This window comes from Oculina patagonica, chromosome 1 (genome assembly GCF_052425735.1).
Source record: "Oculina patagonica isolate OP01 chromosome 1, crgOcupat, whole genome shotgun sequence".
Taxonomy (NCBI): domain Eukaryota; kingdom Metazoa; phylum Cnidaria; class Anthozoa; order Scleractinia; family Oculinidae; genus Oculina; species Oculina patagonica.
In genome coordinates, this window is record NC_135758.1 from 38,954,162 (window position 1) to 38,982,070 (window position 27,909).

Below are 27,909 nucleotides of genomic sequence, written 5' to 3' on the forward strand. Positions count from 1 at the left end.
CTTTACAGTGCTTTTGTTAAAGAAATAAAAAAAAACGCACCCGAGTGCATTGTTAAGTTCAGATTTCTTAAAAATTCCCAAGTAAATATGATAAGCCTGGTTTTCACTAGCGACGCAAGCACAAGCGCAAGGATAACAGCTCTTATTTCACCGTGAAACTCCTTCAACTCAAGCTGAAAGCACAAGCGCATTTTATTTTGATGCTTATGCTTGCCGCAAGCACAAGGATCAAAATTTGTCCTTTTTGCGTGATTACGCTTGTGCTTGCGTCGCTAGTAAAAACCAGGCTTAACTCAACACTACGAGGAGAACGTTTTTTTGTTACCGGTATGTTAGAGCAGTTTTCACTTGAGTGTCGAAAGTAAATTGCGTTTGCTTTGGTTTTGCATTACTACGCTTAGTGATTGGCTTAAAAATATCGCGCTACTTTCTCAGCCAATCAGGAGTAAAACCAAAACCAATCGTGACTCGCGCGCGCACGTTTTCCCGCGCTTCGTGTTGGCTACATGTATTTGCTTCAAGTTTTGATGGGTTCACTGGATTGTCTGTGTCCTTTGTGATTGGCCAGAGTAATTACTTTGGTTTTAGTTTTACGACACTCAATTGGAAACTGCTCAATAAAAAAGCACTCAAGGAAGTGACTAGAGAACGAAGGTCCAGACGTTGCCGTTTATGGACTTCAAAATTTAAATCCGTAACATTTACTTGTTCCCGTGTGTTTATATATTGTTTCGGTATGCAGTACTGTAACCCTTGGTAATAATCATCTTCGGAGACCCAGGGACAGTTTGTCCGAAAGGGACAAAGGGAAAAATTGTTCCGCTTTGACAAACTGGCCCTAGGTATCGGATCCCGATTTAACGGGCCCCGATTTAACGCCGGCTTTAAATAAACGCCGGGTCCACCAGACCAAGTTTGAAATGGAAAATACGGTAAGTAAAAAGCTTAGCATAAAAAGCGCTGAAGAAACACACTTGCCTGTGGCACGTGTTTAACCCTACACTTGTTTTGTGCTCAAGTCACTTTCATTGCAGGCGATCCAACTAATAAAGACATGGGTGAATATCCTGGGCGACGTTGAAGCATACATCCTTGCAGGTACTGCTTTCAATTAACATAATCTTATGGGCCTGGGGGGCCTCCCATATGAAGCAGGCGGGGACGCTCGTCGGAAATTGTGAATTAAATCCTAAAGGAGACCAATCTAGGCGTGGCTCAAGCTTTTTCTGACTCCTAAAAGATACAATAACGCTAAAAATAGAATTTATATTTCTATATTTCTTCGCGTGCAGCCCTAAGCGAGACCTTGACGGCTAAAACTATTGGCGTTTTGCCAGGAACACCCTAAGTGAGACCGAAATCTTAAATTTACACCCGTAAGCGACGCAACGAACATCACCGTCCCTTTGTTATAGGAGTCCCCTCACTCTCTCCAGGGGGGAGGACGTATGGGCGCATGGGACGGGATGTTAAGTCGACTTTATGTATTCAGTGCACTACCTAGTCTCCATGTTTTCTCTTCCTCCGCATGATCGTTTTCGCAGTCAACTCATGAGCGCTTGCGTTAGCTTTTTCTGGGTGGACACTAAGAACTGGAAACCAACAATAATTTTATTTTTCCGAATCCGAACGAAAAGTGTTACGCAACAACTTTCGAGTATTTTATTTAAACTCTCGCCTTACATTGATTGTTGTCACTAAAGGAAACGTATTAGAACGGGACCAAAGTACTTAAACAGCAGCAACAAAAAGAGAGAAAATATTATAAAATATAAAATGGCGAGAGCAGATAAGTTATGGTAGGAGCTGGCTGCCTGGAATAACCATTGAGGATGGGTCAGGATGAATGCTGGAATCTCAGTTATCAGATAAGTTTTCTCAGCTATAAGTTAAAATAATTCAATAATGGAACAACAACAACAACAACAACAACAAAAGTTTATTTGAACTGTAAATTACAAAAAATAAATGTTTAAACAGTAAATAAATTAAAAATACATACAGTTGCTGGTCACCCAAAATAACTAAAAAGCTAAACTAGTTGGGTGACCATCATTTATTAATTTAAAATAAATATATCGTCAGAAAAGAGGCATTTTACATTTTACAGCGCACTAACCATATAGGCCACCGCGCCTCCCTCAACCCCACCACCGCCTCCTCATTCCCTTATGGAAATAAAGCGCACGTTTAAAAAGTTTACTGAAGATTTTGTTTGATGGTTGATTAAGGTTGTAAGAGTCACGAGTGTTACAGACAAAACGCTAGTAGAAGATTCACAACTGTTTGTAGTTCGCTTTAATCTTTACGAGCATTTCAAGACCTTTATACGCCTGGGCGAAGAGAGGCACTATGAAAGTAAAGTGTCTTTCCCAAGAACACAACGCAGTCCCCCATCTAGGGCTTGATCCCGGTCCGCTCGATCCGGAGTCCAGCGCACTAACCATATAGGCCACCGCGCCTCCCTCAACCCCACCACCGCCTCCTCATTCCCTTACGGAAATTCGATCAAAAATATCGCCAATTCATTTTTTCGACTTTTTTTGCTTGTTTACAAGCAAAAATCAGGAGATTAGCGTTTACATAGGCTAAAATCTAAACCGGAAGGGATTGCATTCTTGTTAACTCTCAAGGGACTGTTTTAATTTCTCAAGGGAATACTTTCCGCTGTGAGTGATCAAAGCGCGTGACTTGTAAAGTGTCACTCTATAGTTGTGCTTCAGCACTTCCGTTCTTGTAGAAAAAACGTGACTTGTCAAATTTACAAACATTATATAAGAATCAAAAACGTGAGTAGCCCAAATCTTACGTCACATAACCAATTAAGAATGTAAGGGGTTAAGCGCTCGAAGGCAGCGAAGTTTAAAACGATTAAGAACACAATTTTTACTAGTACAAGTCTTTAGGCGCTAATATTAATTTAACCTAAAATCACATAGCGAAAACAAAGACCGCTTGGACATGTCCAAGGTGAAGCTATTTAAAACTACCACTACGTCAGACCCATGTCACGCGATCTCTCGCTTGTAGCTATAAATAATCATTCACCTATCATTCAGTTTGAATACTCTGCGCTCTGTTTGTGTGAAATATTTATTGTTGTGTTACTCAAGCGTTTGGCTCGGAGAGAGTACAAGTCGTACAATTTACCCGGAACGTGTTAAATATTGCAAAACAACGACTTATTTTCTGGATATCCCAATTTTTGTTTTGAGTTTACGGTATTTTGAGAATCGAAACGTCATCGAAACGTAAGTTGCAAGCTCAGCAAGAATGTGACAAAGCACGGGATACAGGTCATCGCGCCAGGAGAATTACCAAAAGCTTGTCGGAAGACGCTAAACGGAGAAACACAATGGGATAGCCTGTATAGTCTACTCTTTATTTTGGCGTGATTTGGCTTTCTTTTAAATGAACTGGTTTGGGTTATTTTATTGAACATTCGGAACAAAATAAATATTCGCATGCGTAAGCAGGCATTTTTCCGGCTAGGCATGTGGTTTTGAAAAGCAAAAGATGACGTGGTAAAGGAAATTTCAAGTCACGTTCACTCCGTGACTAACGCAAACACGACTTGTGTGTTTCTCAAGTGACTGCTTTTCTAAAGATTTTACTGTGCGGCGCCGTGCCTTTAATTTAGCCAAAGCACTGAAAGAGGTCAGGAGGTCAAACATTACCCGCACGATCTGTACGAACACACTAAAACGTTGCTAATAGTTAACCAAAGGGAACTCATTTCGTGACAATTGATTATTTCTGCTGAGTTGCACAATTTAGAATTGCAACATCATCTAGCAAAGCGCACTAATTACTAAAAATAGATTTCACCACAGTGAGTCGTGAGTCGGACAACAATTTTAGTTTTGGCAAAGGCTTTGTATGGAGGGGACGCATTCTTGACAAGAAAAAAAGGGCGAGAAAGGCACAATTTGAGGCCGAGATTCTCGAAAGGCTCGAATAGATTGATAGATTTCAAACATTTTTGCTTTAGTAAGTGAAAAACAGATTGAAGCTGGTATCCAAATCAAAGGCTCTTCGAGCAACCTCATGGTAATTCGATGAATGAAGTGCCGACCTCCGCATTTTTTCTAAATAAGTGTCCAGTAACGTAAAGCAATCTCACTTTGCTTTATTTTTCCACGTGAGTTGCGTCATTGATGGCTCGTGCTCGCAGGGGTCGTAGCGCTATTCAGTTTTCACAACCAAAATATTTACTGGTTATTGTATTACTTTTGATCCTTTTAAGCATTAAGTAAATTTGTTTTGTGAATATGTTTACTTTTCTGTCAGCACGTATAGCGTTATTTTTGAGCAGCGGAAAAAAATTGAGAGAAAAGATACGCCTGAACACTTCGTGTATCTGCTCGACTCAAAAAGATGGATCAAAGTCTCTTCGAGATACCGACTTTTTTGCATGAAGTATGAGTCGAAGGTTTATCCTGTGCATTGTTCTTCGAACTTATCATTACAGTTGCTTTGTAGTTTCGTTTAACAATTTCCTATTTTCGCGGAGGAAATGCAGCCATATAATTTTGTCAAAAATGGCTCGTCCGCGCCGGGTATTTATACACATATTCCTCAACATTACACAAATAAACAGTGCAAATTTCACCGAGATCTGACAATTCTATACTTTAACATTGCAAGGACCTTTCGCGGCAGTCGATTACGGCAGCGAAATTAGCAAATGAAACAACAAAATATGCGTTCGACGCTTTGTTTTTGCGACGAAAAAGCACGAAAGAAATACGGATATTTCCGACTACTGTCGGAGAAAACATTGCGCATATTATTGCGGCGTAAACAAATCGATACACTCAAGCTGCGTTTTGTCTAGGCTCTGCGAGGATCGGATATCAAGACAGCTTCTTCGTGGGCTTAAGAAGGATTAAACAAAAGCCATATATACAGTGAATGCTTTCGAATTATATTTGAAGATGAAATACGAAAAAATTTTGCTGCCTTTGACTGAAATTCCACTCGAACTGCGTCGATACGATCGCATGTTGTAAAGCCGATTCATGCAACATTGCTGTCAACGAGAGGTCACGCCCCTAACGACCTAGGCTGATGACGAAATAGAATGGCGCTTGTAGCGACCAAATTTGGCCTAATTTTTAACCGCTCCTAAGCTAAAAGAAGCCCCCATCTCTTGCATTTGTTTTAACTTAAAAAATATCTTTGAAAAGAGTGAGTTTTTTTGGTATGGTTTATTTTTGACGTTTGTAACTTTTTAAACGATGTAAGTGCTAGTGATTATTTATTCGTGTTTTAGTTACGCAATCCATTGTTTGTGCGACGCTTTTTATAAATCGCCTTTCAGACACACGTGCGTTGAGATAAAAAGCTGACATGTCACTTTTTAAATTGTTATATAACGTTTGTAAATGTGACAAGTCACGTTTTTTTTCCACGAGATCGCAAGTGATCACCAACAGCTGAAAGTAATCCCTTGAGAAATTAAAACAGTCCCTTGAGAAATTAAAAAAATCCTTTGAGAGTCTACAAGAATGTGAAATTTTCCCTAACATAACTGTTATTCTCCTACTTTCGCTTGTAAACAAGCAAAAAAGTCGAAAAAAACGGATGACGTGACACGAGGTGACGTGACGCGAAACAAAAACGTGCCGTGGATGTTGTCTTGACTAAAACACGTCACAAGGCGAGCGTAATAATTTTTTATAACAGTTTAAGCGTAACTATATGTAGTTCATAGCGCCAATTCCGTATTTTATCACAAAAATATTTAAGTGTAACCTTTGAATCTTTTTAGCATTAAGTAAATTTGTTTTGTGAATATGTTTACTTTTTTTAGCAGCGAATAAAATTTGAGAGAAAGATGCGCGTTTCTGCACGACTTAAATAGATCAAGAACGGATGACGTGACACGAAGATGATGTGACGCGAAACAAAAACGTGCATGAATGTTGTGTTCACTAAAACGCTTCTTTGAATGTTTTCTTACGTGAATGGGTCATTGATAGCCTATGCTCTGAGGCTTCGTTGAGCGAATTCTATTCTCTTTTATCACCAGAGGATAAGTGTAAGTGATCCTCTTTCGATTTGTTTTGTGAAATTCAATTTAGTTCCCTGAAAGAGAGAGACCCTGGAACGAGGTTGAAGAATAATTTGTTTCTGATTGACATGTGCTGAATGCGTTTAAAGGACCCTTCTGTCAGCACGTTTCTCGTTTAATACATGAATTAATTGCGGTTTTATATCGGAATGGAGTGAGTGAGTGAGTCCATGAGTGAAATAAATCGTCATTTTTAATACCTCATTACCATGAGGTAAAAATGGCCCAAAATTGAATTAATTAGTCGAAGATCCGGTAATGACATCTTGATTTCCACTGCAAAATTATCCAGGCTGCCGAATGCGAATTACTATCGAATTATATAATTGCGAAGGATAGCACTTGTATGTTTGCTTCATTTAGGCCCCGGAAAGATCGTCGAGAGGGTTGCAAGAAGTTCAGAATTCTTCCCGAATTTGACGGCACTGATCGCCGGCCATCCGATCTGTTTCGACACATGATAGATAGAGGGCGAAAATATTATGCTATTCAAACGCCTTTCTAATGGAATTGACGGCGGGTTTGATTTAAATAAAGCTATTATTTATCCCCATTACTATTACAGACTGCAGCTACAGCTGCCGAGCTCGAACAGTGTATATTAAATAGTATTTGCCGCGACAATTGTGTAACGAAATTGACCTCTTTAAATATTCGGGTCAGGCAAGGGGACCGATTGGACGAACGTTTCTTTGTGTAATTTTGTGGTGGCATAAATCTGAGGTTAGCTCTGTTGTGTTGCAAAATGTGCCACTAAGAACAGTGTAAACGTTTTGCATTTCTCATAAAAATAAATGTTTTTTTTCAGCAAATCCCGGCAGCAAATTGGGCCTTCATAATCCATTCAATAACTGAGAGTAAAACATTTTACACATTTATTGAATAACCGCTCTGTTTGACAAAACTTTTGTTTCAAACCACGGTTTGAGCTTTCTACGTTGCACAGGTTAGGCTTTCCGAAGTCCGAGCCAATCTGGCCATGGTTTTGTCATGTTTTGTGAAACAATCGCTAAATATGCCTCCAAAGTGCCCGCCAACCATACATTGCTCCCGGGGGGGGGGGGGGGGGGGAACTCGCATATGAAAGTGACGGGGATGCTCGTCGTCTCGCTTAGGGGTGTAAATTTCGGACTTTGGTCTCGCTTAGGGTGTTCCGGGAAAAACGCCCAAAACGCCAGTATTTTTAGCCATAATGGTCTCGTTTAGGGTTACGCACGAAGAAATATACAAATATAAACTCCATTCTAAGTTTTTGGTATCTTTTAGGGGTCAAGAAAGGCTTGAGCCACACCCAGATTGGTCTCTTTTAGGGGTTCTTTTCAAAATTTCCGACGAGCATCCCCGGCCGTTTCATATGGGAGTCCCCCCCCCGGGACATTGCTCTTACAGAGTGGTTTGTTTGTCCGAATTTTGACTCACACCGGGGGTCAAATTCTGTGACGTCATTAGTGCGCTTCGCTAATTGCAACATCATCAAATGTGTTAAGTGATATTTGTAAGTGTTTTTGTAGCTTTCGAATAACAAGATGTTTTGTGAAGCATTTGAGAAGAAAAATAAGCGATAGGAAAATAGAACGACGTTTCGATGACGCCATGTCATCATTATCAAGTTAAAATTTTAATACCGAGTTCAGGCTTATATAGTGATCTAGGGTGTGATAATATATTAGCATATAAAGATTTTAAATAAACAGTTTAGCACGCACAGAATCTGATTGCGTGTTAAGTTTCGGCTTTATGTTTCTAATAAAGAGCATTTCGTAAATTAAACAGTCCAACTTCGTGCGGCATTTCTTTAAAACAGAAAACTGGTCTTGTACATTGTAGACTTGCAGCTGGTGGTCTTCTTTTAAGTGTCGGTTTTGTAGCCTGTTGTGAAATTACTTCCGGTGGAAGCAGTAAACGTTAAACGTTTCTTCCGTTCAGAAGTTAATGCATCGCCATTAGAAAAATAAACAGCAACTGTTTTGCTGGAAATGTAGTCGTTAGAAATGGGATGTGTAGCCGTAAGGTAAAGAATAACGAGGAGAAGCGGCTTTTGGTAATATCCAAACGAAAATTTACTTCTCAATGTGGGGTTAAGATTGCGTGACGAGGCAAAAGGTAACTCTCGTGCGTAACCTAACCTGCGATCAGGCGTTATTTTTCTGCATTAAGCCGAGTAAAAATCTTTCTAACTCGAAAGGAAACAACTATTTCGATTAAACATGTTAAAGGCAAACGTCAAAGTTTACCTTTTTTAACCAAGCCAAAGTATATGAGTCGCAAAGCACCCAGCCATCGCGACTGACAAGTACAGCATTTACTCCGCGAAAATAAAAAAATGCTTGAACTGAAAGACGTTCGAATTCTTCCATGATATGTTCGAACAACAATGCCCAGGATAAACCTTCTACTCATACTAACTTCATGCAAAAAAAGTCGATATCTCGAAGAGATCTTTGATTCTGTCATAAAGATGTAAGAAAATTTTAAGCCTTACTTGGGGTTCTTTGCCTGCCACCCGTGAGCTTTTGTAAGCAGTTTGGTCGATTCTAGTTCTAATGGGAAGTTTCCCTTCTTCTCTCGATTTATGCGCGCATCCAAATTACCTTTCTCTTTCCCTTTGCTACGCCTGCCATTACCAAGTTTAAGTCATTTTTCCGGAAATGCGTCTGCTCTCGCAGGCTAGCGATCAGGTGTCTATTTCCATTTCCATCCTTGATCAAACGCGAAAAATTAAATTGACTCAACGAGGGAGACTGGCGCCAACTGAGGTTGAGTCCGCCTCAGTCTTTTGTCGAAACAAAAGACAGATAGAGATTGGGTTCTAGTAAATAATGGTTGTCCGCCATATTGGATATTGGATCGATGAGCGGAAGTTCTCCGAATTCTGCAGTGTTTATTGTGACGCACTTAACTCGAGTGATCACAAACATACTTGTTCATGATCCTTTGGTAGCCTTAGAGTTATATGTGAGGAGCTTGGGCAGAGATTTTCATGGTGGGCCGACATCGGGAACAAGCGGTGATGCTGGTAAGACGCTAGTGTTTGTTGTAAAAGCCTTATTAAGATCAGACAGCTGTTCATTGTCCGCTTTCAAGTTTATACCGATCGAGGTTTCTACACCGGCTTTGCAATGGACAGGCAGCGGGTCCGTTTGCAAATCAGTAAAACGATCGGGTTCAAATGTCATGTAACACAACCTTAGAGGTATTCAAACAACAGAAACTTTGATTTTGAAAACTTTGATTTGACTTCAGGTGGATTGAATGGCTTCGTGTTCCGATTCCTGCTCATCTTTCATGTTAATTTTCTATCAGCTCTAATTTTTCATCTCACGAGACACGAGGTTTGCGCTTAGAGACGATCAGCACATTAAACCTCAAAAGAATTTAAACAAAAATTGATATTATTGTTACCGATCGAAAGGAAAATGAGAATTCTAAAATTGAATTCTGTCAGTTACGTACCCTCTACATTATATAGAGAAAATGTCGCAAATTATTTAGCGTTTAAATAAAGAAAACAATTACATTTTCAGCTTCCTTTTCTTTCGTTACACTCACATGGTAGTTTCAAAGACATTTAAAAAAAAAAAAATATGACACATTTAAAATTATGGATTCATATCAGACACATTTAAAATTATGGATTCATATCACGTTTCAAGGCATCACTTTGTTCAAAAACTTACTTTGATAAAATTAAAACAAAACATTCGTGATTTGTTACATATTATTTAAGAAATATTTGAACCAAAAATCAAAACCGAAAGATAAATCACAGACATTTTATTATTATAGGAGTATTTTTTTGTTGGACCCCCATAGAGAATACTATACATTGCAAGTTTTCATGAAAAGTATCAACTGAACAGTCTAGTTTGCATGTAAAAAATATAACTTTTAGGCACATAGTTTTGATTTTCTTTGTCCTGTGGGAAGAGAAAAAGAGTCCTAATTTTACTAGAACAGGTATGAAATTGTAGACAAATATTGTCCATTTATCAGCCTTATATTGGTAGCTAATCTGTTCAACCTGTCAATTTTAACAGTAATTAATAATTGTAATGAACATATTACTAGTTTAAGCATCAGGGAGTTTTTGTTGTTGTTGTTGTTTTCTTTTGTTGATGATCAACAAGTTGCAACTGGTTGCATAAGTCAAATAGAACATGTCTAATGAAGCAACATGTCAAGGGCCTTTCAACATTTAGTTCATGATATTATACACATGTGCAGGTTCAACATTTGTTGCTAGATGCAAATGTTGGATTGTTTATCATTGGCTGTAGAATCTTCTAGTAAGTATTTACATGTAGGTTGTGGGATCCACTGCGTTGATTTTAAAAAGTAAAACCATGTTTTACCCTTCATAATCTGAGTAAAAACTGTAACAGCACATCATTCTTGTGTGACTTGGGATGGTGTTTATACAGAACACAGACTGTAGGTAACAGTTCTTGCGGCCCTTCAACAAAAAAAGAAAACAGAGTGACATGTTCTCTGTCAGAATATAAAGATGTAGATACCGAAGTTAAATGCTTTGGAAAACTGTTACAGTACAATAGTCATGCAAAATGCAAAGAAGTGAGGGACTATGAGGGAAACTGACAACTTCTGTCTTATTAGTTTGAAAATTATTTTGCTGGGAATTTAAAATGAGATTCCTTGTCAACAGGAAAGTCAAATTAAAAAAAAGTCTCAAAAACAAAGCTTTGCTTTCACCGGACTCATTTAAATCACTGGAGAGATGATGTTGACTCATTTGATTTTTAGGCTAATTGATAGACTTGGTCACAGTTCAAGAAAATGGTTATGTCGCTGGATGTGATTAGCCTTCCTTATCTTTTGAGAAAGAACTTTGATAATCTAAATACATAATTTCCCAATCAGTGGTATGTCTGAAGAAACCTGACATTGAATCTTAATTGAATCCTTCTTCAATTTTAAGTTGTGATAACTCGTTATGGCTTTGTAGAGGACTGCTTGCCTGACTGTTTAATCAAATCAAACTCATGACTATATTCATGCATGTGCTCATGACAAAAAAAAATATGTCTTGCTCCAAGCAGACTAACCTTTACTGAATTTTTCACATCGCTTGTGCCAAAATGGCGCATCTCTCTAACAGCTACTCACACTTTAACCATCTTGCATTACCAAATACATGTAGATGTACTGAAGGTATTTTAGTGAACTAAGGAGGTTGCAAATGCTAATAATCTTTGTGTCTGAAGGTTCCCTGAAGGTTTCCTGTTTCTCGGTTGTCCCGAGTTCAAATCCTCGACCACGCTTTGTATATAGCCAACTGGTCTGCCTCCTGCCAGTTGGAATTTTTTAACCCTGTTATGTTCATTTATAAATTATTTGTTTCCTCTGTTTCAGTGGCATGCCTGTAAACTAGCTATCTCGTTGAGATATGAAGCTAAGTTTATGACCACTATAAACACACATTTTTTTCCCCCTCATCTTCAAAACAGGCTTAAATATCCCACAGATTCATTTCACTTTTGTTTAGCAGCCTGTAAGTTCATGGCCTTGAATGGAAAAGGGCAGTAAGTAGGTCATTTAAAAACTAACATCCTTTTATATTGAGAATAAGGTCAGTTGACTAAAAAGTCAATGAAATGTTGAGAGTTTTGTGCCATTAAAACAATTTCTTTACTTAAGATATTTGCTGCCTGATGGCTTGTTAAACGTTTTTTTCTCATCTGGTATTATCACTTTGGAGTACAATATTATTAATTAAAAAACTTTCTCTGCTGTTGTCAATACATTGAAAAAAGAAAAGAAATTATATTTCAACACCCCTTTTAGACTGCACCTTGTCTAGAACATAGCTTTTTTATACCCCCCCCCCCCCAATCTCTATAAACCCCCAGCCCTCTCCCTTTTCCAATTTGGTATTGTTACCATTACAATGTGTTCCGAAACAGAAATAAGCATTTAAGCATTTCTTGGCAATGCATGTTTTTGTTATGGTTTTGGTGATTTATGATTTGAAATAATCCCCTTCTCTATTAATTAAGGAGACTTATAATGGTATAAAATACACAGGTACACATTAATTCCTCAGTAATTTACAGGTACTGTAAAAGCTCTGATACCATCACCCCCCCTCCCCCCCACTTTCTTTTAATCTCCCTTTCTAATAAGCCCCCTCAGGAAGTTTTTTTTATTAGCCCCCTGTTCCCTAGGTGGAAGATCATGACAACTTTTAACAAGAACAAAGGTAACTTTATGTAAATTACTTTTGTTATGGCCTGTGCACAGCCATTGGGAGGAGAACGGCAGTACACAGGCAACTTGAGTCATTCATCCATCATATTGCTTTACTCTTTATACTTACTATTTAAAAAGTCCACTTAACTTGTATATACAAAATGTTTCTCAACTGACATATGGTTTAAAAAAAGCCCCCTCTTGGCTCTAATAGGCCCCCTCCCCCCTCCTGAAAAAAGGTCGTGAAAAGAAATACCCTTGTGGGGGCCTAAGAGCTTTTGCGTTATCTCTGCCTTCACGTTAGAGGATACATGACTTTTTGGACACAATTACTATATTTTTTACGAATTATCGTTTAAATATGTGCCCATGGGTACAGTGTGAAGCAATGTTGATGGTAGCCATGTCCGTGTACTGATAACATTTTTTTGGTACCTCAACACGAAGATGTTTTAAACTAAGAGTAAAAAATAAGGCCTTGTACTGTAAAAGAAGGGCAAAATCGGCTAGCTTGACTTAGAATACCTTGTCTGGTGTGTAATTTTTAAAGTGGTTCGTTACGTAGCCAAAGCTTAATCCTAAACATTATTTTTTGCTACAACAGAGGAATGTTTGTGTGGGCAATGTTATAACCGACATTGTTGTATGCATGCAGGTATATGTGACCAAAGGCACTTGCTTTACTCAGTTTGGCGAAGTAGGCGAAACTTCTGCGTTATTGAGAAGTAGAAATCGATTGATTTAAGGACGGTGCCTACTAATAACAAAGTGTTTTTGCCCGGCCGATGACTATACAAGAAATGTAGACGTTACCAAGGGCTACTGAAATTCAAAAAGAAAATTGGAGGTAGCCACGCAAATTTTCGAGATAATTAGCTTTGAAATCTGGAAAAAAGTGCTGACGTGGCATTTTAAAATAAAGTAAAACTAAATACAATTTCCTTGCAAATTCCATTTGAAATTGGTTTTTCATGAACAAAATCAAAATTAAATATAACAATCTTTACAAAAACTAACATAAAATGTCTTCGGAACTGCGTGATCCACGTTTTTATTAACAAAATAATTGCGTTTGAGCCATTCTTGACTCTAGCAGCTGTCACTTGCACGGCCAGAAAATCATCCTATTTTTTTTTTCACTTAATGAAAAATTAAACATGTGCTCTATAGACTTACCACTTACATTTTATAAAATAAAAAGTAGGGGTCACCACGCGTTTTAAAAAGTTATACCAGTTGTTTTCAGGTTCTATGAAATCGCTTTTGGGGTCTGTTACATTTTTCCTATCCCCTCCCTAGCGAGTTGAATATTTGCATCTCGCGCGTGCACTACGCCATTTGTCACGGTTAGCAGTTTTCAGGCAACGTTTTAGCGCTTAGCGATTTGTTTTTAACTGTTAATGTGAGCCATTTCAGTGGTTAGCGGTCAATGGTTACTGATATGTTGCTTTTCCGCTGTTCCTGGCCTAGGATATGTCCATAAACTGGATTTCGTCGCAGAGAAAACTTTCTTGATTTTTAGTCGCGCGCTTGTTCGCGTAGTTGAATTCGTCATTTTGAGCGAGCAAATTAATTAAAAGCGCGCGCGCCCAGTGTGATCGATGCTTTGCGTGATGCGCAGAACAAGTGCGCAGTAGCAATAGGAGGCACCGTCCTTAAATATAGCAATTTATTTGATATCTTTATAGTTGTGAATGATGTTACACAACAGTCAAGAAACAAGTGTTTTTGGTCTGACGTGTAATAGTCTGTGTGGCCAAGCTTTTTTGCTTTTTTTTTCTCGGAACGAAAAACCAAACTAACAGTCTGCGAGGGGAATGGGGAGAGGCGCGAGCTGACTAAACTCGCACATATTTTCCGTCGGCGCAACGTTTTTGAGTAATGGCGCCATGGTCGTCGCTAACGCGACAACTTACGCAGTTTTCCTGGTAGTTCTGATTGGACAATAAGAATCAGAAGCTCTTCGGGTTTCTTCGGGTACTTGTACGATGAACGACCAAAAACCGACTTATTGTTTTTGGTAGTCAGAACCACATGTAAATAATATAAGGGAAGTAAAACCGGGAAGTGTTTCTTTCCTTCTTGATCAAGAAAATTAAATCACCAATTGGAACAAAGAAACGGGTAGTGACAAGATTACAACTTCTCTCTGCTGGAGGCTTTGTTTAACCAGAACTTGCGCGCACTTTCATAGACTTGCGTACGCTTTGATCTTAATAAAATTTGCACACAAGTCGTTAGAATGTTTCACCGTTGCACAAGTCGTTCTATGAACCCGACCATAAACATCATTTTTTCTTTCGACTTGCGTCAATTGCGAGTAAACTTGCGAGCAAATTGGCCATCTATCCCGAAATCTAGCGAGAATAATCTATACCTTGTCTATACCCAAGTTTATTTTTTCCATTCAGCTATGAGTGCTTGCGACTTCCATTTGACCAGGGCTTTAGATTCTAATTTTTAGAACTTTCCAGTTAAGTTTCGAAAGCCGAACGTTTTTATATCGGATTCATGTTTCTTGTGCGTGCATATAAACGGAGTCCAGAATCAAACGGTCCAAATTTATCAGCAAGGACACCGGTCTAAATGTGGAGTCAGTTAAACATACTATCCCGTGCTTGCTTCAAAAAGACAAGGCTAGAAGAAAAAAATAATGCAATGTTTTCGTTTTCTCATTTTCTTTGGTCGAACGCACTGCTACTTCTCATATAAATCAAAGAGACCTGCCGATATTTTTTTTATTGCAAGAATCGAGAGAAAATGCCGAGGAAACGTAGATGCGCTGACCTTTTTTTTACGAAGCAACAAGAGACAGTCGCGAACGCTCCCGTACCGGCATGCTCAGAGTAGAAATGCATACCAATCCTTTCTGCCGCAGTAACTTTAGCAATGCCGCGCTCTTCTCAAAAATTCTTTTCGGTGACTCTTTGGGCCAGATTATTTAAAAGAAAGAATCGGACTTTCAAGCGAACAAACGTAAATCTTTTGCCGCCGTTTTCCAAGAGCGCGCGAGGGTGCCCTTGACATCTTTGTTGCGGCGTTCATCAGTCTGGCGAGTGAATGGCGAGCCTGGGTGGACGAAGACAATTTCCCAGATTTTCTGTCGAGTGAAAGTACAACGAGAGAAACACTTTACCTCTGTGTTGACGCTGTTTGCTTGTTATTTTTTTTTGGAAGAACTACAAAACTTAAACTTGCAATTTTATTTTAGGCCGTCGCAACCTGCGATCAGGCGGTCTTTTTTTTCGCGGAAAAAAAGACCGCCTGATCGCAGATTTAAAGACGGTCGGTGTTGAGTTGCTGAAAACGTGCTGCACAGCGACTTATATTTTGCGCTAACATGCACTGTTTTTTGTCCGTTTTTTTTATGCACTGTTTTTTATTCCTTCCACTATCAGTTACGAATACCGCCACATTTAAACAGTTGTGTAATTTTCCTCGCTTTCGCGCCGTTATCGCGAAGCAACGTCAAAGTAACGGATTTTACTCATGGTTCAACTATATTCAGAGAGGAAAAAAAATCTTTTAAGTCGTTCAGATATTTTTCAATATAAGAAACTTTTTTCAATCGCTGAATTTTCCCAGGTGTGTTGCGAACCAGCGGGTCGTCTTTGTATGGCCGCATTATGTTTCTTTTATTTTCTTTTTTTTTTTCGTTTTTTTTGTTATTCGTGCCGCCTTTGTACGGTTCTGTGCTAAGCGCCAGTCTTTGAGCTTCTAGCCGCCCGTTTAATCTGAGACCGTGACCGCCATCTTGTAGATTGCTAGCGTAGGATTGTCCGCAGTATACGATCGAGTCTTTGCAGCGTGCGTTGCGTGGAACAGCGGGAGAGTTCAACCTGAATCATGTCGTTACTCTGTATAAAAGAGGAGTGTAAGAGGATGAAACCCTTTCAGGTAACCTTAATCTCTTTATTGTTTTGCCAGTTTAAGAAGAACCTTGCGCTGAAAATTGTTATTTCCAGTCAAAGTTTACGTCTGAAACTTTGATCGTCTAGTGATGGCGGAGTTTTACTTGACAGCATTCGGTATATATCTGCTAGTATCAATTTTTAGGCACATATTTTTTGATACAGTGAATCCTTTCGGTTAAGGCACGCATAAAATACGGACACCTCGTATTTACGGACAGTATATTTGAAAAACGGGAGCAAAATTGATATAACCTCCGTCTTTAGCTTACGGATGCTGATATGTTCAAGTCGCCTTCGTTGTGCGCATTTAGGAGGTTCGGCTACACTAGAAGTACTTTACAGATTACAGACTTAGCGCAAATTAAGCCAAAATAATGAACTATGAACTGTATGTACAGATTATTTAAGGAAACCTTTGTATAACGAAAGAATTCAAAGTATGGAAGGCAGTTCGCTTGTTTTTTCCTCTGGCACGCGTCACTTGTTCACGGATAATTGTTTCGTGTAGTATGTATTTATTCTTGAACAATAAGGTAAACTTAACTGATATAACTCTCTAAAGTTTTGCTGAGGTTCAGTGCTTTCAAAGTGGTTCGCGTCATACAACTTTTCTTTTTTCCTGTTGGTTAAAAATGATCTTTGAAGCCGAAGGGAAGTGCATGTTTTGATAAAGTTGCTACATCTAAGAAATAGCTGCTTAAATTTACATTAAGTTTTTTGTCCAGAAAATTATGGCTGAATGCCTTCGACTTTTTATAGATAGTTACAGTCATCGTGCTCTTTCTAATTATTGTATTGACTTGAGAGGATTTTAATTTCGGGCGTGTATAGAATAAAACAGCCACAAATTAAAGCTTATTCGACGTTTTTGGTCGAATTTTCTATCGTCTTTAAAATGCACCTGCACGCTTTTACAACTCGCACGTGCGAAGCGTGAAATTATCCTGAATAGGTTTAAATTAACATCATGTGTCATGTTTGTGCGTTTTTAAGCTGCAAAACGCATGCAAGAAAAAAGAAAGCCTTTTCGACGCCACTCATACTGAATTTTCGCGCGATTTTTACTTTATTTTGGTTGATAACCAAACAAAACTTTCGTACCAGTTTGGGCTCAGAAAAAGAAGTTCTATTTTTAACAATTGCAAGATATTTCTGTTCAAATTACGGCCTTATCAGTGGCAATTGGTTTTAATGAAATTAAAACTCGCTTATTTATTTTGGAGTGAAAATGCCAAATCTTGAAATGTCTCAATTTAACATCTGCTTGTCACGTCTGCTATTTATTTCTTTTTACAAATCTCTCTGAAATCATGGGAGTTTATTTGCTGGCGTCGATTTTCATTAATTTTATCCCGTTCGCTAGTGGATGAACTATACTATTTGCTTAGCGCTTTGGCCTTAGTTTCTGTCGTGAATTTTGTATTAAAATCTATCCTGATATAGGTTCTGTTATTTTTTTTCTTCTGGTAGATTAATACTCAAAGGGTGTTATTTAAATCTTAACTGACATTGGCTGCGCTAAGTAAAGAAGTACTTGATTGTTAAATTGTCTTCGAACCAGCTAAGATTCTCCGTTCTTTCGAACTTACTAAACGTAAAATAACCGTGTTTTTTTAATCACTCTGTTACACAACAAAAGCTTTCTAGGTGATTGCCAGTGTGTTTAATTTGCTTTTAGTTGTCAAAATTACTTTTGATTTTTTATTTGCTCGACATTCTTTAAACCACTTTTGAAACTGTTTGCCATTCTTGATTCTTGTGTCGCGTTTTTCTGCCATTACTTCATTTCCCGTTGAAGTTTCCACCAGCTAGCTCTCGCTCCCTACCTTTTTACTGCCTCACAACACGAAGTTAATCCTGAGCTTATCAATAATTCATCACCAGAAGCCTTTTCAGTCGAAACAATTGCCTCAAAAATAAAACCGCGCTTTAAATACCGTTATTTCCGGTAGCGAAACAAATTATGACTCAATTGACACCTGTACGCTCTCAAAATTTTGTTCTGATCTGCCCAAAAATGAATGATGTTTTTAAATGGAATCAATCGCCCATGTAGAAACTTTCATTATGTACACTTTTTGCAAAAATCTTCTGCTTATTCAAACGAAGTGTAAAACAAAAAAACTAGAAGTCGATTACAAAGCAATGCTCTCATCTTTAGTCTGTCTAGACTTAGTGTTTAATCAAGTTCTCGATCTTAAGTTGTTAACTGTTTGGTTTAATATGTAATCGCAATTTTATTTCATCCCTCTATCGTTACACTGATATTTTTGTTTTTATATTTGAAGCACGTTTCGATTCCTAGTACAAAAGTGTCCAGCCCACGCGTTTTATTTAAGGGAAAAATATTTCAGAAATTCGCTGCTTTTGTTTTAAATGACTATTAAAAACAAGATTGAATGCAAATTTTTAAATGATCTTCCATGCCTCTCTGTTGTTACAAAATGCCAGAAATCGCTTCTTATGCGAAACAAAAGTTAAGTAAAGCGACTTAATTGTTGCGTTAGGGCGAACTGTCAGCAAAAAGGGTATAATTAAAATTGACCCATCCGGTCTCGAAATAATTTTTCAGTCTTTTTATTTTACTTTTCCTGCCAGTATTACAATGGCAACGACGATGAATGACTTGCCAAGAAGCACACCCCTAAGATATTTATTCACTTAAAATGTTCGTCAGTTTCTTCACCGCGTTCGTTGTTTGGGAGCCTTAAGGTCGTTTTATTACCACTCATTGTTTGATATTTCGTTTTGCTGTCGTTGTGGGTATAACAAGTGTATAGCTAAATCGAAAACCAATTGTAAGCCTTGTACCAAACGTTTCTAAGCGCATCAGTTAATCCGTTTATGGAAGATTCGTCAAGAAAAATCTTTGTTTTGCGAGTGCCTCGCTTTTTAACGCCGCTGCATGAGTTGCCTAAAAAGCCTTAAACTGCTCAATGGCAGCCTGCACCAACTTATCTTCCGGCTTGAAAAGAAAAGCGACAAAATTCGTGCATCACATTGTCAGGCTTTTCTTTTTGTCCGAAAAGAAATTGCTTTAGGTTTCGCAGTTTCGATCTAATAGCTTCAGTTCCATTACAAATATTGACGGCGCTTTCACAGGAAGTGACTTACAAAGTTCCTTTTAGTACCTTGAATTTATTTGTCGTATTTTTTATTCGATTATGGTTCCTGGTGGCTCTGAACAGACATCCGGCGCCAGGTTTCGTTGTTTTTAACATTACCACGTTTTCCTCCAAACCGGACAAATGTTTTGGGAATGTTTGGTTTTTGAGTCAGCGCCAAAACGGGCGTTTGAGTATTGTGGTCGGTTTTAATAGTTTTAACGCGGTCTATTACTCATGCGGATAGCTCATACATGAATTTTATAAACAAAGCACGGAGTGGTGTTATTAAAGGATATCCAAAATGGCACGGGTAAAAAAGGATTATTTAGTGTTAACCGCATTTACTCTACAATAAAAATTAGTTGAAACTGGGGTCTCGTGCGTTGTGTATCCTAGTTTGGGACGAACGAGGTACGGCCTTGTATTTAAGGCGAGCATCACTTTAGCAATATTTGTCCATTTCAAAACAACTTTCATTGATCAAGACAACACAAAGGGCAGCAACATTTTGTGTGTTATATCGATTTCCCTGAGGACGTGCGCTCCGCCCTCTTAGCCAGTTCAACCAATCATGATACAGAGCTGCCTAATTATCATGTCATCTTGTATTGGCCTATTTGAAACCTGCGAGAGTTCGAGGAACTTTGAGTATATAGCGGGTGGTTTGGTCAGGCCCAAAGCCGTTCTAAATACTTTAACCAGCTCTTGCTTTTGTCCTTGTACTAACTGCGCCTCCGTTTCGCCAGATGACCACTGCTTGCGAGGAAAAATCTGCGGCGAATTTTACTCGCGAAGTTGGCGAGCAGTCTTCGGTGAGTTAACGTTTCAGATGTTTGCGTTAGTATTTACTACTGTAACATGGTTGAATGCAAGTTTCTCGTGTGCTCGAGAAGCTGTTGTGTGGAAAATTGTTTGTTTACCTTCCTGGACAAAAGTTAGGTCCTGTTTGAAACAGGACCTAACTTTAACTTTGCTTGATGTGCTAAAACGAACACAGCGTGATCTAGAGAATTTCTGCGTAACAACAGAGTTCCTGAGGAAGTTTATTAAAGCTCAAGATCTGTTTCTCGCGAATTAAATGTAATATATATATTTTTTAATTTTTATCGAACGCCTCGGGGGCAAATATCAAGGGCAAGTTAATTTTAGACAACGAAGTCGCTGACTTCACGGGTTGTTAATCATATTGACTCTATCGTGTGTTTTTCGTGTTTCCAGGTACACGGGGAGAAATGCGCAGGCTGTAAGGGCAGAATTATGGATAGATACCTAGTAAAAGTTAGCGGTAAAGCTTGGCACACGAGCTGCTTGAAATGCTGTACATGTGGATTGGAGCTTGGCAAAGAAGCTACCTGCTACACTAAAGAAGACAAGATTTACTGTAAAACCGACTACGCAAGGTTTGTTTATTTGCTTGTTCATCTGAATGATTTTGTGTTTATTCTTTGAAATTTACTGTACTGCGCGTCTCTAATAATCGTGAACAAGCTGTGTTACAATCGTTTCAACGAAAGTCTGAGTAGCATAAAAATAGTAATAATCTCGGAGATTTGCTTTTATGCTGCGATGAGTAAAGATTATTTGCAATTTGTTTTACCGCAATGGTGTTTAAACCAGCCAAGATACAAAGCGGTTCATAAAAATTATATTTGTTGGTCTTTTTTGCTAATTGCTTTCTCTGGCCACAAATCGTCTCAGGATGAACGGCTATTTCATTTGTGTTCATCGTCTCTTCAGAGATATTAACAGGTTTCTCTAGTTTTTTTGTTAACTTGCGGTTTCCATTAGTAAGAGAGTGGGAATTACTTTTGGTATCCTAATTTGACTTCTACTGTGTCGCGCGCCATTAATGTGTAAAATATCGGAGTTTTCCTGGCTTAACCAAATTCCCTGTTTAACATTAAAACGCTGGCATCGATTTGGAGTATGACAATATAAAGCGAATCCAAATGATTAGTTCCGATAAGAAAACCTTACGTGGAGATTTTTGGTAAAATCGTCTTATTTACATTTTGGCGTTTAACTTTCAGACGGTTTCGGCGAGAGCTTGTTGGCCCGTTAAACAATCAAATGCAACAAAGGTTCCCTTCTGGTTTTAGGCAGTGCTAAGTTGAATAAAGGACCGTGGGACATTACATTAACTATACCACAGTCATAGTCTTTTATGTAACTAACAGATTATTCCTTAATCCCCAAGCACGGCATCTCTAACAATATCAGTTTTAAGAACCCTCGAATAGCGTTCAAAACGCGTTTACCTTCGTTTTTCGTTGGGTAATTTTGGGCGATTGTGAAACAGAAACATAAAAAGTGCCAAGAACTGGCGATTCATACTTTAATACGGCTGAAAGGCCGTCGCTTTATTGTCGGCGGAGAGACTACGAGAAAGACAAAGTGGCTGCATGAGTAATGTGTTTGATCCGTTTTATCGGTTTCACGGAGAATATCAAAAATGGGATTTTTTGATTTGCGCGCGCTTTTTTAATATTTTATTTTATTTTTTTCTTCTCAGCCGCAAGCCTAATCTGGTAAATTTTCAGGTTAGGAAAAATTGCTCCCTTTGAATTGCCTGGCCTTGTGACGAAAGGTAGAGGCGTCGAGAACCACCTGTCCTCTAGGTGTGAATGTAAACATAGCGAACTGTGTTTAAAATGCAAACTTGCAAATTATTTTTCTCACCTCGGTAGACCAGTGACCTTATTTGTGTTTAGAAGTGGTACGATCTACCTATTGCATCGAAAACACTTTTTGTCTAAGGTTCGCATTTCTTGGACGTTTTTGCGCCAGGAAAAAAAGGAAATCCGCTTTGGATTATTGGAAATTGAAATTGACTGTTCCATATATAATTATGTCCAGCACAAAAAGGGTTTGAGAAGTTATTTCTTAGAAATGCGACCGCCTTGATGCCATTTGGTACATCTGTTTTTGGTTCAGTTCGGAAACATTTAACCAAAACTGGTCGGGTGTACTTCTGTAAGCGATAATTTCTTTTTCGTGTTGCCAGGTAGTTTTGAAGTTAACAATTCCAGCCGTAAACATTATGAAAACGTAATTATAATAAAACGAAACAAAACAAATAAAGACGGTGCTTTGCAGTCATCATAAGTGCCCCGATAAGAAAAAACTAACTCAGTTGCGAAGTATGCAGAAATTTAAGAAAAACGGCTCTTGGTCTGACTCGTTTTAATTCTACAAGTTTTAATGCATCTAAAGATAATATTTGTGATGCGCGAATAACGAAACTTAAATGAAGCTAATAGAAATAGTTTTCGTAGAGCGCTGACTCCCCTGGCGATGAATGTAAAGAGAAAGGACGAGTTAAACACAGCTTCTTTATGACTGTTTTTAATAATATACGATGCTGATACACCTCAGGTTTTTGTTTAGACTATATCTTTGTTTGTTTTGTTGTTATGTTCTCTTGTATTTGTTGGGGTACTCATGTAGACGAGAACCTCCCTCTCCCCAGAAACCTCGTCTCTGCGTGTTCCACGCTTCGTTGAAAACTAGACTGATTGTCGTTCATTGTTTGACCGCTCATAGACATCATTCATATGCCAATGTCACTATATTAGACCTTTATACGTTACAAAAGGGCAGAAACAACGTGTTTTACGCGCCAGAACATAACTTTATCCCTACCTTTCCACCCCCTTTTTTGTACGAACACGCGGCCTTATCGGCAAGGATGTTAATCTTTGTTTTTATTTCAACGTCAACAGACAATTCGGCACCAAATGTGCCCGATGCGGACGAAGCATCCACGCGAACGATTGGGTGAGGCGCGCGCGAAGCAGCGTGTACCATCTCGCGTGTTTCGCGTGCGACGCGTGCAAGCGGCAACTTTCCACTGGCGAGGAGTTCGCGCTAAAGGAGGGGCACGTTCTCTGTAAATTACACTACTTGGAGAGTTTAGAAGTTTTCCCGTCCGAAAATTCTTCTCAAGAAGGTAAGTTGGTTTTGTTGTGCATTTTAGCTAATGAATATTATTGTAATCGGGCTTTCACTAGAAAATAGTCTGGCTGTAACACATTTCTCGTATTACCAAGGTGCACGATCATGAACTGATGGAGTGTAAAAAAAAATAAAAGAAAATTCCGTAAGAAGGATATTCATTTCGCTCTGGTTATCAAGGCATTTCGAGATGGAATGTTTTTTCGTTTGCCGACCTATCCCTAAATTCCTTTTTGTTATAAGTTTCAGTATATTTTTTGTGGTTTGAAACTTTAACAACCCTTTTCCATGTCATGAAACAGCTGAACTGAGCGGAAAAGGCCTTGGAAAGTTTCCTTGAACAAAAGACATGTACCGGTTTGCGTTTTACTCGCGTCTGCCGAGGACTGTGTAAAAGGTCTCATTTTATAGATTGCCCGAAAAGGTTTTTTCAATTGAATACAATTAATCGTTTTAACTGGTCTGGCGTTTATGATTGCTGTCTGGAAACAAACCGTTTCATTCAAGAACTCTGAAAGGTTCCTTTTAATTCGTTATTGTTAGTTTGTTCGTTTAATTCCATGCTAGTAGTCGGTGCAAATTGTTATTAATACGCATTGTAACATTTGCGCAGATTAACCTGCTTGAATAAAATACATTCAGAACAGGAGAAATTCTACTACGTGCGTTTTCCTTTTTTTATTTTTTGTTATATATTTTTCAATTATTATATTTCACTTTTTTAAGCGGTAGACTAAAAATAATATTCCAGGAAACTGTTAACTGAACGGCGTTTATTGACAATCAAAACTACTCGCATTTCGAGTTGGCGGCAGGTTGGTTTTTACATTACAAAGAGTGTTTTAGTAAAGCCGTATGAAAAAGACGTTTTCGGAGGTGTGAAATTGAAGCCTTATTGTGGCGTTTCTCAGGAACAGTAATTAACGTACATCTATAATTAATGGAACTTACGCAGTTTTTTCCGCGGTCCCTTTAACGGCACACAAAGCCTGCACAAGGCAGCTGGTGGACCCGCCGATCTTTAAACCGTGCGGACTGAAAGAAAAAACGAAAAGACGCATAACGCATTTTAACGTAGCACAAAGACACGCACAAACCAGAAATTGCGACCGAAATGGTGCTATCGGGTCCGAACTTTTTTCCTGTCAAAATTAATGCAGAGGCTATAAGCGGCTTACGTACGTTATGGGTTATTCCCATTAGCACTATGTTGAATTGTGAAGTTTTAAAGTTTGAATTGTGAATACTTAGATAATTTCTAAATATTTAGGTGAAGGCATCATTGACCAAAGCTTACCCTTAGGTTACTTTTTGCCCGTGCAAATTCCCTTATATAATTTTTTTAATTTTCTTTGAAAACTGCCATAAAATCTCAGTGGCTTCACAATTAGCAGTTTTATGAATTTTATATTGCTTTTAGCATTGACTGGTATTCTTTAAGTTATAGCTCATAATTGAAGATAGAACAAACCGATCATGTGACCCCTAGCGACATACAGGGATCGTTGTCTTAATGTTAAACCCTTGTTAGTGCAACTCTAGTTTAGCGAACTCAAATTAATCGAATTGCCGCTTGTTACTAACTCATTTCCAGCCCCAAAAGCCAAGTTCATATTTATTGTAATTACGTTCGGAAATAACGAGCATTGCTTCGCCGCGGATATTCAACTTATCGGAGAAGCAATGCACCGTTTTACATTTGAGATATCGATCTGATTTTATCCTAGTTTGTGATTACAGTAACTAAGACAAGCTAATGAAACAGTTGCATATTTTAAAACAGGCGAAAACTAGGGTTATAACAAAAATTTCATTTTGATTTTGAAACTGAATGTAAGAGCGCTTTCCATTTGTCAGAACTCGCCGGCTAGACCGGTATATTCGAGAAGAGAATTCCGTTGTTAGTCAGATTTTTCCTGTCAAATCAGTAAATACATAAATATTATACATTGTTGTGGTGGATTCATGGGGAAATCTCGTGCAAAAGGCCCATTTCACATTCAAAAACACCGGACCGGCCGGCCACTTCTGAAAAATGGAAAGCGCGCTAAGTTACAACATGCTATGACGCGGGTGACGAACACCAGATATCGCGGCGGTCGAAGCGAGTTTGTTAAACCGGAGTTGCACATTTTTGTCGCTTATAGCAGTGCCGCAATTCTGGCTTCACTGGTTAGTCCTGGTACTATACAGTGGTTTACAAGTCTCAACTCTCTCTCTCTCTCTCTCTCTCTCTCTCTTTGTCCTTCCTTAGTTGCCCTTTCGTTCTGCACCCAGAGTGATGGAGGGATTGAGGACATGATTCAAGGTGATTGCACAAGACGTTTGTTCGGTTTAATTTGACACGCTTTAGCGGGCAGTTTAATGTTGTAGTTTGCAATGTTCGGAGAGATCTTTCGATCCGTCTAGTAAGCAAATTCGGCTAGCGATCACGTTGACGATATATTTTTTTTATCAGAACCGTTGTCACCGCAAACTGTAGTCAATCCCTCTACATGGTCATGATTCATGAATGGCCCGTCTTCCTGTATATTTGCCGTAAATATAATGATTTTTGCTCTAAATTTCATGATATTATTTCCCGTAAATTTCATAAAAAATAAAAATAAATAAATTACCTTTATTTAGACACGGTTGTGTTTAAAGCTGTGAAAAAACCTGAAAAAAAAAACGTTCCCTAAGTTGTAAGTTGCTTTCAATCGGAATGTAGCTTAACCCTTGTTTCGTGATTCAGTTGTCAAACCTTCGTTAATTGTTTAGAAACGGATAACGCCATCCACTTAAAAGTTTCACTAGTGGAATTATTTGAAATTCGTTTAGATATCCCCAAACATTGCAAAGTATATAACAGGCAGGTTCTTTTCTGTGAAGTTGAAGGTTCATCGGTATTTACCGCGTGATGTTTGTTCTTTGATTAGATGCAGACAGCGAAGACTCGCCCTCCAGTGGAGGAATCCTCAAGTGCCATAAAACCAAACGAGTTCGCACCACGTTTACCGAGGAACAGCTCCAGATCCTTCAGGCTAACTTCAACATCGACTCCAATCCAGACGGGCAGGACCTGGAACGAATCGCGCAGCTAACTGGTCTTAGCAAGAGAGTCACGCAAGTGTGGTTTCAAAACTCGCGCGCGAGGCAGAAAAAGTACGGAACGCCACTGTTCTCTGCGAGTCCAAGAACGCCGAGTTCCGCAAGCTTTTGATCCTTGGAAAGGGTCCTAGGTACGTGAAACTAGCGTTAGAAAATTGATTACAGATCTTACTGGGCGGATCATATTGTATGTCGGAACAGGTCTTCATGTGTATGTTAGACCTTTAGATCGGAGTAGGAGTACGAGATTGAGTACGAGTATGACTTTTCAAACCTAGTGCTTTCGATTATTACATTCCCCACCAAACTTCAACCGTTTGTCTCCTATTCAACTGGTCAGCAATAGGAGGAGAGAGGGGGCTTTGAGAACATAACTGGATTGAAATTTGAAAGTCGTGCTTGTGCTCCATCTCGTACTTGTACTGTAATCTGAAGGACGCTTATGTATCCCGCAATGGCGACTTTATGACTTTGAAACTGTACATTTTCACTGCCTAAATTCCATTTCTTTCTTTCCTTTTAGATTATAAAGAATTCAATTAACCATGCCATCAACATTTATCACAGCATCCAGCGAGATACGTTTAAAAGCGAGTAACAGCCGGCAGACAGAGAACATATTCACCATGTCCAGAAGTGACAGTCCTTGAGACAAGAAGCACTACAGCCTTCTTCGCAGTCGTTATTTACGTCGCAACGCAACGAAAACTGAACAACAACATCAACGACAACAAACAGTGGCTTTGTAACGTCGGAGAAGTTCTGAAATGTTGCTTTTAAAAATTCTTATTTTGACGACGGACAATACATCAAAAAAGCTTAAAAGCGTTTGAATTTAAAATTGAAAGAAACTTTTAACCTTAGTATCGCAGTTCGAGCTATCGTGTCAAAGTAGGGCTGGGCGTGGTTGGGGAGGGGGGAGGGGGCTAGACAAGCTGCTAAGTTGTAATATATGGCAAGTTCTAAACTGACCATAAACAATTGCAATCCTAGTCTTGTAATTTCAGGAGGATTCAAGTCAAAACGTATAAAATAACTTTGCTCGACTTGGCTCTTGTTAGTGACCAGAACAGGGCTGGCTCGCGTTCGCCTGCCGTCAAAACGTTGTAATATATTGGCCAGAAGAAAGAACAAAATATTTAACGCCCTTTTTATTCAAGAAATGAATGTACTATAAATAATAGGTCGTAGTTATGTGTAAATTTTGTCCATACAATATTAACGTGCCTCCTAGCAGAGGTGATAAGATTAAGAGCTAGCTGCTGTGCACCTGGTGCGTTGCTATTAAAAAGAAAAAAGCTTACTTCTCTCAAAACAACTGTGCTGTGTATTGAGTATAAAATGAAAGTGGCACAGGCTGGGTCCCAGGTGTTCTCCTCCACTCGTGGCGTGGGCGAGCGCGAATTACTCGTAAGGGCCTGAATGCACGTCACATGTTATTCAGTGACGTCATGAATTTGGCGCCATATCAGGTGAGTGAGAAGGGAACGTCTGGGAACTACCGTAATGATTCGATTTAGCGCCCTCCTTCCAATAAGCGCCCCCTTCCGAATAACCGCCC

The 27,909-nt window shown here is 38.8% G+C and overlaps 1 protein-coding gene across 2 annotated transcripts; it reads left to right on the forward strand.

Moving 5' to 3' along the window:
- Nucleotides 1-8,909: 8,909 nt before the first annotated feature.
- On the forward strand, nt 8,910-27,660 carry LOC144629918 (LIM/homeobox protein Awh-like). Of its 2 annotated transcripts, XM_078488168.1 has the most exons (7): nt 8,910-9,092; nt 20,051-20,116; nt 20,523-20,704; nt 23,027-23,253; nt 25,513-25,566; nt 26,177-26,479; nt 26,872-27,660. In XM_078488168.1, the coding sequence occupies exons 1-6, from the start codon at nt 9,057-9,059 to the stop codon at nt 26,458-26,460; spliced, it is 849 nt and encodes a 282-aa protein (XP_078344294.1). In that variant the 5' UTR covers nt 8,910-9,056; the 3' UTR covers nt 26,461-26,479; nt 26,872-27,660. The 2 variants fall into 2 exon arrangements, with proteins under 2 accessions (XP_078344294.1, XP_078344302.1); XM_078488176.1 differs by lacking the exon at nt 25,513-25,566.
- The last annotated feature ends 249 nt before the right edge of the window (nt 27,661-27,909 follow it).